The 12,727-nt window shown below is 42.7% G+C and overlaps 1 protein-coding gene across 8 annotated transcripts in view; it reads right to left on the bottom strand.

Annotated features, from left to right (window-relative positions):
• ARID1B (AT-rich interaction domain 1B) overlaps nucleotides 1-12,585 on the bottom strand; it is a 411,248-nt gene extending 398,663 nt beyond the window's left edge. For 5 of the 8 annotated variants that reach the window (XM_029223438.1, XM_029223435.1, XM_029223437.1 and 2 more), the window contains exon 1: nucleotides 11,010-12,585. In XM_029223438.1, coding sequence (XP_029079271.1) covers nucleotides 11,010-12,557 — 1,548 coding nt within the window. In that variant the 5' untranslated portion in view covers nucleotides 12,558-12,585. The remainder of the gene's footprint in view (nucleotides 1-11,009) is intronic. The other 3 variants (XM_029223439.1, XM_029223441.1, XM_029223434.1) reach the window with 2 other exon arrangements.
• Between the last annotated feature and the right edge of the window lie 142 nt (nucleotides 12,586-12,727).

The following is a 12,727-nucleotide window of genomic DNA, read 5'->3' as shown; positions in this document are numbered from 1 at the left end:
CACTCCTGCTTTAAAGTGCTCATACTTCTGACAAACATCTCAATGGAGGAGAAAGGACAGTCTTGCCACACATAATGGATACCAGGGGAGAAACCAAGCCATTCATGAAGCACGCCTCTGCCTGCTGGTGGCATGGCATTTCCTGAGTTGTCTCTATCCAGACAAATGAAGTGAAAGGGAGTTGGCACCAAGAGTGGGGAAAAGGATGGGTTTCAAACCCAGCAACATCGTTACAAACATTACTACAATTTTAAAAACTTTCAGCAGTTAACAATAATAAACTACTTGTTTAGTATACGGCAAAAATTAATTGGAAGCAAAAGATCCATTTCATCAACTTGCAAACTGTCTGCCTACCACCAATTTCCTTCAACTCAAATTTTAGATTGCTTATGAGGTCAGAGTTATTCAATCCATATTTCTAATTAAATGGAGCGGTAAGTAAAATAAAAATATCCCACAAACTGTCTATATTTATTTTAATTGCCAATGTTCACTTAGCAATCTAAGAATATTCCTCTACACTAAACAATGAACACCACGATGTTTAACAATTTTCCAATATTCTCTGGATATCTTTTTATCTAATACCGTGTCCCTGTAGGTCACTACACCAAGGTCACTACACACCAAGGTCACTAAATGTTTGTTGATGGTGGTGAAATTAAATGTTCTAATTATTGATCTTCTGAATTTATTTTTCCTTACCAGTTAAAAAACATGACTGTTAAAAAAAAAAAATTGGAAAACACAGGAGACATTTTAGAAATGTGATAAATTGCTCCATAACTTTTCCTAAACACCTGGCAAGATAAAGACATACCGGGCAATAAAAACTGACACTGTCTGGATTCGAAATAAGCTTTGAATATTAACCTATTTGTTCTGAGAGGAAAGACTAATAGGCTGTTAAATTAACTTGTTAAATTAACTAATACAGAATCACACCTAACTAATTTCAATTCCTTATCACACATCCCTTTCCTTGCCAGGTAGTATACCAGTACTTACCAAATCTACTTCTCACAAGAATTCCATGAGTTAAGTATTCTTTCCCATTCCTTTGAAATGAGGAAGCTACAAACCTCAGAGAGGGGAAGCGACTTGCCCAGGGTCACACAGGTAGTAAATGCCCAGCCTTCAGGTTCTCTAACCTCCACACCTTCAGCTCTTGCCTTTGCCCTCGCTTTAATCCCCAAGCCTCTTCACGTGGTCAACTTCTGCTCCTCAGCCAGGTCTTAGCTTATTCGACCTGCTGTACTACACAGTCTTCCTACTCCTACCCCACCCCGGTCTCTGTGAGGTGTCCCTCTAACATCTAAACTTGTCCCACCTAAACTGTTTACACTGTATCGTGCAGCATGCCTACCTGTCCTTAGTCTCTGCACCGTCAATCAGCCAAAGGGCAGGACTTCTCATCAAGGGATCCCTCATGCAACAAATGGCCAAGCACACAGTAGGCTCTCCACAAACATCTGCCTGATGCCCCAGGTCTCGCTACACTGACATAAGCCTATAGTCCCAAAGCCCTGGCATTTCGAAGGCTGTTCAATACAGTGAAGGTAAATGAACTGAATTTTAAGTCCTTCATGATACTGATATTATAAAGTCATTTCTTTAGGAGAAAAATCACTGTATGATACCCAAAATAAAATCCAAATTAAGATCATTTTCTCATCAATGTCACAGCACCTAAAAACAACCTTCAAGTACACTGACCTTCCACGTAAATTAGTGAAATGTATAATAACACTCATCAGGAAATTTTCAGTTTACATACATTATCATCTACTCTTCAGATTGTTAGATGATGCACTTTGATGGATATAGTCTTTCTGCATAGAACTGCAGAAGAAATAATGTAGCCATTCATTTTAATTTCCACTTTGTAAAAACACCAGGAGTCTATGATAATTCAACAGGGAAAATTACGGATCATATGTTATATTTACTCTTTGTATCTTAGCACCAAGCGGCGCTCAGTAAGTATTTGTTCATAACAGAATTAAATTTTGTCCCTGATACTTTTAAAAATCTTAGCATAAAAAAGAAAAACTGTTCTTCTCTACATATTTGAGACAAGCCCTTGGCACGCTCAGGTTTTACATTCCCTGTTTTGCCGGTTTGAGAGCAGACCTAAATTTCCATGATATGTAAATTATAATCTTGCTATGGACCAAATCTGAACCATATATTCAGTGAAGTTGAAGCAGATACAGAAGCAAGTTACTTAACTAATGAGAGACCAAAGTCTACCACCCAGAAGCTCAAAGAAGCCTATTTTTAAAGTTTTTAAACTTTGTTCCTTTACAAAAAATACTTCCCCTAAAAAGCCAGTCGTTTTTACAGACCATAAAAGTGGAAAGGTCTAAGAGGCCGAAGAAAGGAATGAGTCTTGGCCCGAGAACAGAACTTACTAATATATAGGATGGAATATTGAATGGGTCAGTGGCTTAGTTCCTATGGCATCAGTCCCCCATAGGCTCTATTGGTAAACCAAAACCAATTCATGTAACTGTTTACAAGAGTCCCAATCAGTACATAACTACATTTCTGAGGGAAATTACAGTGGAATTCACAAAATCTATACATCTGCACAGGTCTCAGTTGATATTCTCAGAACGCGTCTGGGACCTAGTGTAGTTTAATAAGATATTCAGTGGTGCATAAGTGATTAAGCAGTGTATTTTCTTTTAAATTCAAAGCTGCACAGAACTCTGCAGCTGGGAGGGACCAGGGGTCACTATCTGATGGAGGCAGGGACTTGTCCTCAACCACACCCTGAAGCGCAGCAGGGCCAGGCAGAGAACAAGAACCCAGGCCCGCTTCACTACACCAGTGGATAGACAGGTGGGGAAAGAAGAGGTGCCACGTAAGGATGCTACAGGATTTACAGAGATGACCTCAGTGACAACCCCGCCCAGCAGGCTACAGTACAGATAAGAAAGCTGAGCCCCTGCCAGATCTCAGAGAAAATGAGCACTGAAGCCTACAAATCAATCAAAAGGTCTGCCCAACTCCAAGCCCACAATCTTTCCCTTACATCAGGAAACCTGGCAATATATTCATATTCTCTCATAAATCCTCATAATCACAGAAATAAACTAATATACAACAAGCATGTCGGCTCCCTCAGGAATTTGTCTGCTTCTTCAGAAAGATACTTACTCAGCAGTAGCAATGTTTTACATTTCCGTTTCCAAGGTCAGTTATAATTCATTGGGTAAAGTAAACTTATTATTAAAAATACAAACAGGTAGCAGATACGTTAAAGGATAGTAAAATGGGTTTACAGCTTGTATATATAAATACATGATCACTGAATCTTAAAATCTGCTTCTTAAAATTTCAGAAATTATATGCCAAATTCTAGACAAATTCTAGAATTACCAAGCATTTCAAAATTAGACTATGAAGTATGATGAGTGGTTTCATTTCTCAGATACTCATCACAAAAAGAAACAGGAGATACTAAGGATTCTGGAACATCCTCCACTAATCACCAATGCCTTGCTTTCTGAAAGGTTTATTTCAGGACCCAGAAGCAGTAGCTGAATTTACTCCTCAGCCAGCATACATTATTTAAACAGTTACCAAAAATACTCCAGCAATCTAAGTTTCTTCCTAAATCTGAGCAGACTGTTTTAACTTTTTTCCCAAGAGCCTGTATAATGTGGAAAACTGAGAAAAAGAAAAAGAACCACTCTACATAAATTTCAAAGACATCATATTTTCCTTCTTTTAGTTATCATTTTCTGTAGTAGATCGCTATCGTGCTCTGGCACCAAGCCAGCGATTGGTAGCAACGGAAGAGTCATTAGCTCACCTCAACTACATCACAACAATCTACAATTATTTGTTTTGCCAAAATCTACTCCCTTACCCAAGAAGACGGCTGACCCACATGGTTGCTGTTTGCACTTTGTTTAAATGAGCCAGTTCTAAGTCAACGACCATGCCAAAAATACCAAGCCCAGGTACAGGGAGAGCAGGCTTTGTTTGGCAGGATGTCTCTGGCCTGAACTGCACACAGGAGCAGCAATGATCCCCACACCCTGGCTATCATCTGGGTCTGGCACACGGCTGATTAAGAAAATGGCTGCTCAATAAATATTTGCCAATTGATAGTCTGTAGTAGATATTTACCTAACATACACCTCACAGCACACACAAATGGTAAATGCGTACACCTTAAGAAGTAATTGTTGCTTCCCAGCACAAGCTCTTTAATCACAGTTCATTTTCTCTGTGCCCTCTATGGAATCTGGTGTTAAAGTACGTAACTGGTCATATAAAGATGTGACTGCATATCAGCATCAATAGTAACTAAAATACGATCCCAGTATTTTACACACAAAAAGCCTGTTCACGGGAAAGACTAACCAGATTCCAAGAAGTATCCCTTTGCAGCTGCCTCGAAAATTTAATTAAGAGACCAATCATCTTAATTTAGGAATTTTTCCACCTGCAAAGAATTTCTGCAGTTTTGCAGAGGACTACAAATTAAAAACATGAGGGGGGAAGCATAAATTTGGGACACAGAACACTATGAAAAAGGACACAGCATCACGTGGATTGGTTGTTTGCTCTAGGTTGGGAGGGTGAGATGCCCCAAAACTTAAAATACCCTTTTTAAAAAAATTATCATTACAATTGATTTCCACTAGTAGTAGAAAGATAAAACCAATAATTTTTTAAAGAGGCTAAAAATGCAAAAGATGAGAAATAAGGGGAAAATGATCATGCTAACAGTTCATTTCCATATCCTATTATTTAACAAAGTCCCAGGCTTCTCTCAACAAAGTACCTCAAACCTTTAAACAGAAAGCCTTCAAAAAGCTGCTTTTCAGCTGTTAATGACATAACTGACAATGAAACAACTAACCTACACAATGCACATTTCCAAATTGACAAAACCTGGGAAGACGAACCTAAAGTTAGAATTGGAAGTAATGAACTAAAAACAAACAAACCAAAAACACCATTAGTGTTCCTCTGAGGAAGGATTTACTCATAAACTATGAAGTGGCAAGATTAATGGTTATAAAAATACGCTTATTTCACTTACATGTTAATAACTAACGATTTTAAATTCTGACATGAAGAAAGGGAAGAGAAACTTTTTTTATTTTAATTTGGGAGGATGAAAATGTCCTGGAAATGGATGGGGTGCACAACGATGTGAATGTACTTAACGCCACTGAACTTTACACCTAAACTGGTAAATTTTATGTTATGTATATTTTGCCACAATCCAAAAAATACACATATATATAACTTTTTTAGCATCCCATACAGAAGGAAAAAAAACATGGCCTAGAATTTTCTCCTGGATTTCATCAAATATGGCTTCCCTTCCAGAGTCATCTAATAAGGAATGACTTCTCCTCTGATTCTCAAGTTTCATCTTTCATCAAGGCCCAAGGAGACACTGAGAAGTGCATCCTACAGAATGTAGTTAAAGAGGCCAAATCTAGTTCAATTCAAAAGGACTGCCTTGCTGTGATAGATGTACTCCAGATTCTGCTGCCATCTACCAAAAATAAGAGTCTATGGGTAAATCAGATATGCTTAAGATTTTAAGGTTTTCCTCTCTTTCCTAGCAATAAATATCACTCAAGAAACAAATCAATTTCATCATTAGTTCACCTGTCAAACTCAGTAGCCTTCTAATATCCTTGGTATTGACCCATTCAGAAGTGGTTTAAAAAAAACCGGCTACTGGATCCTTCCTATTCAATTAAGTAAATCTAAGGAAACAGTTTTCTTAGAATTACTCCAAGTTAAAGACTTTGAAAATAGAACATATTTGTTGAAAATTTACTGTGGAAACACATATTTTACTTTGATAAACTCAGTCATTCAATTAACGTGAATTGTTACAACTATTATATACATATATCAACAATTCCATTCATTCCAATGGCATAAAGCAAAATAAGTGGACAATAAATGATACTTAGGTAATTATACCTAAGTCATTTTCATCAGATTTCTAAGAGAAAAAGTCACTAACATATACCAAGATTTCAGATCAAAATTAATTCACTCAACCACTGAATTAAACCAAAAAGGGCCACTTAAGTCTTACATAAACAGCCTCCAAACTGGAAAAAGCAATACTGTGTAATAGTTCTACATCTACATAAATGTACCCTTGGTGGATGAGCAGTTTTGCCTGGTAGTTTTCCCCAACACTACAGGGAACTAGGACCTGGGATTCCTCTGCCTCAAGCATGCATACACAGCAACTGTGCAACTCTCCTTTACATAGCCACAGAGAATCTGCACCGATATCCTGATAAAGAAAGGACACCTCTGAAAAGGCATATGATCAAAATCTACTCAATTCCAACAAGGCCTAGGATGTGGATGTGGTCCTTAAGTATAAAGAAGATTGTAAAATGTCATAAATTTTTGTAATATCCATTTTGAAAATCTAAATATTGCAAAAATATTCATGGAACTTTAGTTTTTTTAATACTTGTTTTGAGCCTCCATAAATCTGTTGTTTTAAAGTAACACACAAGAGTTCTTTCAAACACAAATATAAGACTCAAATTTATACATCTACACACAGCCCAAAATGAAAGTGACACAAGTGAAATTCTAGTTCCTTTTCCTCAAATACGGATCAAAGCACACAGATCCATTAACTGAGCAGTATCAGTGTCCTGGAGAGTAGGAAGAAAAGCCTCTCAATTGAGGACACTAGGCAAAAAGCTAATATATTTTCCTATGCCAATACATCCAAAATTTACATTTCCAAGTCAGTTTTCAACATAAGTAGCAAAATTTCATAGAACCCCCAAAAACTTCAAACGAAACTACTTTCTCCCTAGGAGAGGATAGGGTTAAATAAATGAAATGATCATCTTTTTGGTTTGCCTGTCACACTGGTATTTATCCTAGGGAAATAAGTAAGTTCCTACTACATCAGAAGTCATTGTTTTAGATACACCCTGCTCCAAATTATAAAGTAATAAAGTCCATTAATAAGAAATAGAACTGAAAATTCAACCACATTCTGTTACACCTGTTTTCTTTAAAATGTGTATATGTCTAATAAAACTACCAAGTGAGTTTTATATTAAGAGACTTCCTCTACCTTGTCTTACATTTTTTAAATCGGTTCTCAAGCCAGAATTAATACTGTTTTTATACCAGAGTGAAGATGTTACTCTCTTAGTTCTAATGAAAGAAAACGATATTTAGAGGCTTGTTCATTACTACAAGTGTCTAAGTGTGATTTGGAATATTTCCATATCCACAACACAATTCTAATACTTCTGATACAACATGGCATGGGAAAAATGGAACAAGTATAAAAAGCTTTGCCAAAAATTCATTCCTAAATATAGATAAATAACAAAACCAAAGAAAAACGAGGGAATAGGGTTTCTCTTCATAGATGCAAGGTAAGAATATGTTGCTCCCCAGAATATACTTATCGATTTTGTGTTAATATAAACGTAAATTTAAGTGACAGCTGTCTTACAGAGTAGTTGCCATTAAAAAACAACAAATTGCCAAAAGTACACAGAAATCAAGATCACCAATGAAAACAATTTTAAGCTATGCATAATTTCACTCCAAATAATACAGAAAATCAGACAACTATAGACATTTTTGTTATATTTTCTTTGTTTTTTAAATGGTAAACCTTTTCTATGAAACACATTTGTCAATTCCACCTCTTCTGACGATGGAGCAGCCGGCCAGTCATACCTTGGCAAATATATCAATTTAGGCCACAAATATTTGTTTACAAGATTTAACATATCACATAGGGTAACACTGCACTGAGCGGGGAAAGTGGGAAGTGCTATAATGTACCTTATACAAATTTTAAGGTAATCAGGAACCAGCCTGTAACTTCCTGCTTTGTAAGTCAGCTAATCACTTTTTTTTAATGGTAGGTAAAGCTTTTTTTAATTACATTGTATTACATTATATAAAACCAAATTTAAAATAGCATTAATGAAATTCAGCACAAATGTGGACATCATAAAATCTTAGTTACGTGAGCAGACCTCAGTATTTCTTTTGAGATTGCTTTATCTGAATACTTTATCTCACAGAAACCTACTAACAAACTGTATCGTAAAATGCCTTATTTCACTTTTACAAAAGACCCTCCCGTTACAATATACGCACATGTTTTGTTCTCAATTACAAAAACATTTGCCACCCAATGTAAACCATTCCTAAAATCAAAAATGAAACTAAATGTGTTAAAAGCCACAAGAAAATTTAATAGTACTTCATGACCTATAGTTATGCAGTAATTTAATATTCTGGACAAACGACTGTTCCTTAGGATAACTGTCACAACAAATATTAAATAATACCAGCCTTCCAAAAAGAAAAAATATAAAAAAGAGACACATTCCACATGTTAAACGGTGGTACCTAAAAGAAATCTGTGAATCTAGGTCACATGCCCATCATTTTTCTTCCCCCTCAAAAATAAAAAAGCTATTCCCAAGGGTCATACTGGGGACATAATGGATTCACTCTCATTCCAAGAAAACAAAATACTTAAAATAATTGGTTCCATTACGAAAAAATAGCGTAAAGCAACACCGACCTACATCTGCCTCTATCATCCTGGTTTCTAGTTTACAGAGATGTGAATTCTAAACTGTCCCTTTAAAAGGAAGTTGACAAAGCAAATCTTTTTAAAATTACATGGGTTTATTTACACAAGGTTTTTCTATGTTTTTACCTGTACAAATCAAAAAAATAAAAATTGAAATTCCAAGTTTTCTATGAAGAATAGGAAAACACATTATTATTAAAAGTAAAATTCCACTAACTAAAGATTAGAAAGGAGTGGACACCAATGTCCTCAGCCTGGGATTCACATGATTATCTGTTAAATTCAGTACTGCATTCACTCTGACAGGTCTCTCATCTAAGATACGGTTATTATTAAAATACACCTTCCTAAAATAAATGAGCTGAGTAAAAATATATATTACAACCGCCATTATTCCTTTCTGACATATTTTAATGCTCTGAAAGTTTAAAAAATTGTAATGTCTATGAAAGAAAAATTATTTGGAAGAAACATACCCAACACAACTTGCATGTAATATAGTTTCGCTAAAACATTGTGTGAGCAGTTCAAATAAGGTTCACATTACCTAACCTAGCAAAATAATCAAGGGGGAAAATGGGGCATTTGCTTCCAAAGCAGAAGCAAATGTAAAATGATTTTTTAAATTTCGCAAGAACATCCATTTCTTCCCTTTTAACTAACTGTTGTCTGCAAAAATTATTATACAGCTTCCTCACTTCGTGTTTTCTTAAACATAATGTCAATTCTAACTAAAACTCCTCATCCATCAACAGCGTAAAACAATCAGAACTGTTAAAACACAACTTACTAGAAATATAGATTTAATCTTGTTATAAAGCTAATTAATTACTACTAAAAGATATTGTTGAATATCAGAATCTTGACATTTTTAATGATATAAATTTTAATTTTACATTAAACCACATGTGATGACATAATTCAAGTTTTTTCCATGGTTTAATCCATAAAGGGTACTTTTATAAAAGCTTTACAAATCCAAAAATTAGGAAAATTCTTGGTTTAATTATTTTTCAATTGCCATATCCTCACCCTACAATTGAAGTGAATGGCCCTGCTGAGACTGTCAAAGAGCTGAATTTTGTAAATGCCCAATCCTGGGCACCAGCATAATGTTTTTATGTATTTAAACCTCTTATTAGTAACTATGATGTATAATAATTTAAGCTTTAAATAATATTCAACCTTACATCTGCTTGTAATAGAGCTCAGTTATTATTTGTGGCAAGAATTTTTGTGACTGTGCCGCTCAGCACTTCTATTTACATCAGCAGTGCTAAATGCCCAATGGTGAGAGGGGAGCCAATCAGATGGCAGATTAGATGTCAACTCAGAGGCAGCTGTCTGGAGACTATTACAGCCAGTTTACCTCCACAATTCAAATTCCAAACCTTGCAAAGGAGATCAAGTCAAGTCTTTAGGCTCAGCCTACGAGCAAGAAACAGCAAGAGTGCAGGACACTTCCTAACAACGCTGCAAGACTTGGGTGACAGGAAATTAAAAATCCAAATAAATCCGATCCAAAAAGATCAATTTGCACTGGTCTGCTACTTCCCTGGGTTCGCTGAATAAAATGTACGCCTAATCCACGATCAAAATAAGTTCAATTCAACCGGAATGTGTTCCTTTAACACAGCCTATCTGTTGAAGGTGACTCCTTTCAAGGAGCCTGCAAGCCAAATAATGGATTTCCCAGCTATTCTTAGGAATGGATCGATGTATTTTTTGGATTTTTTGAGCTCCACATCGTTGTAAATGTGGGTACGACTGCTGCTACCAAACGCTTAAACTCAAAGCCCGCATCGAATATCCCCGAATGCCTAGGCACAACTACGAAACACGCACCAGGCTGCCACAAAGCTAACCTATTTTTTCTGCCTTCACCTTGTGAGCTAAGAGGCAACGCAGTGTGGCCGGAGAGAGGACAAAGTTCCTCATTCTTTTCCCAGTTCTCGCTCATTGTTGGCGCTAACCGAGACGAGGGGGTCAATATTCCTCCCCCAGACCCTACTGGCCGGGAGCGCCTATTTTGTTGAAAGAACTGCCGGAACGGTCCCCAGCGTCCACGCGGCTTCCCCGCGGCGCGGGCCCCGACTCCCGCACGCGCGGCTCGACGCCCGGGGTGGGGTGGCGAGGCGGGTGCCCGGCGACCGGCAATCGCGGCGCGCGTCCCGGGCCTCGGAGAGACCCCCTCCCCAGGCCCCGGCCCCCGCGCCGCGCAGTCCGACCCTGTGCGCCGCCCGGCCTCGGAGGGAGGCAGCCGCGAGTTAAAATGGCTTTGGGCGCCTCGCCCCCGCCTCCCCCGGCAGAAGACGCAGAAAAAGTACGCGGAAAGAAAGAAACTAGGGCTCGCGGCGCGCGGCGAGGCTGCCGCGGCGGAAGCAGGCCCGGCCGGCGCGGGGGTTACCTGGGATCTGCCCATGGTCGGGCCGGGGGTGCCGGGGCTCATCGCCGGGTGGCTCCTTTGTTGCGCGGCCGCCCAGGCCGGGCTGGCAGCGGCGTACTGGGCGCCCATGTCCTTGCCCAAGCCCATGCCCGCGGCCGCCTGCTGGCCGCCCGCCGCCGCCCCCGCCGCCGCCGCCTGGGACTGGGGCTGCGACGGCGGCGGCGGCGGCGGCGCGCTGGGGCTGCTGTAGTCCGGGTAGCTGCCGCCGTAGCTCCTCATCATGGGGCTGGGCGAGGTGAGCAGCTGGTTGAGGGTCGGAGTGGCCCCCGACGGGTGCTGGTTCTGCCCGGCGAAGCGCTGGAAGCCCCCCGCCGCCGCGCCGGCGGCCGCCTTGCTGAGGCTCGCGGCCCCGCCGCCCCCGGGGCCCATCATCATGCCGCCGCCCTGCTGCCGGGGGGAGCTCAGCACCCCGTACCCCGAGGACGAGCCCCCATAGCCGCCGCCGCCGCCGCCGCCTCCTGCTGCTGCTGCCGCCGCCGCCGCGGCCGCCGCCGCCACAGCTCCCGCTCCTGCTCCTCCTCCTCCTCCTCCTCCTCCTCCTCCGCTGCCTCCTCCTCCTCCGCCGCCGCCGCCGCCGCCGCCGCCCGCGCTGGGCCGGCTGTAGCCCGGATAATGGTTGTACTGGCTGTTGGGGTACCCTTCGTGGGAGTTCTGCAGGGGGTCCATGCTGTTGGGGGCTCCGGCGGCAGCTGAGGCAGAGTGCATCATCCCCATCCCGGGGCTTTGTTGTCCGCCATGTTGATCAAAGCAAGGCCCAGCGCGGCCGCCGGGGCCGCCGCTAGCTGGGGCAGCGCTGCCATAGTAATTATTAAACTCCGAGACGGCCGCCGGGCCGCCGACGCCGCCGCCGCCGACGCCGCCGCCGCCGACGCCGCCGACGCCCCCGGGCACGGCGACCGGCTGCTGCTGCGCGCCCAGGGCGCCCAGGCCCGGCTGCTCGTAGCGGCCGCCCGCCGGCTCCCCCATCTTGGGCGGCGCGTCGTCCTCGTCGCCCGGCTTGCTCGGCAGAGGCTGGCCCGGGGGCTCGGCCTGGCTGCCCCCGGCACTGTCCTTGGCCCCTCCATGTTGCGGCTGCTCCATGTCGGGACCGGGCTGAGCCGTGCCACTGCCCGCGCCGCTGAGACTGTTGTTGGAAATGGGATGCTGCTGCCGCTGCTGCTGCTGCTGCTGGAACTGGCTTAGCTGCTGTTGTAGTGCGTGGTGGTGGCGGTGGAGGTGGTGGGCATGGTGGTGCAGGTGGTGGGCATGGTGGTGGTGGTGGTGCTGCTGGTGGGGCGGTGCGGCGGGGGCTTCGCCAACGGTTTTCAGTTTGTGGTTGGGGAGCAGCCCCGTCTCCATGGCCGAGCCCGGGCCCGCCGAGGAGGAAGAGGAGGACGCCGCCGCGGAGGAGGAGGAGGAGGAGGACAGCGCGGCGGCGCTTCCACCCTCCTTGAGAGCCGCCTCGGAGCCGCCGCTCTTGGCGCTGTTAGCGCTGGCGGCGGTGGCCGCCGCGCTCGCGTTATGGGCCATGTTCAGTTCGTGACGGGGGTGCGGGGGGTGGTGGTGCATGTTATTCAGGCCGCTGCCGTCGCCGCCGCCCCCCGGCATGGGTCCCGGTGCCGCCGCCGCCGCCGCCGCGCCGCGCGCCCCCGCCTCTAGGTCCCGGGCCCCGGGCGCCGGCCGCGGCCCGACCGGGACCC

This window comes from Monodon monoceros, unplaced genomic scaffold (assembly GCF_005190385.1).
Source record: "Monodon monoceros isolate NGI ecotype Baffin Bay Population unplaced genomic scaffold, NGI_Narwhal_1 Super_Scaffold_15, whole genome shotgun sequence".
Taxonomy (NCBI): Eukaryota; Metazoa; Chordata; class Mammalia; order Artiodactyla; family Monodontidae; genus Monodon; species Monodon monoceros.
Note: the sequence above shows the minus strand (reverse complement) of the source record. Positions and strands in the feature narration are given on the sequence as shown.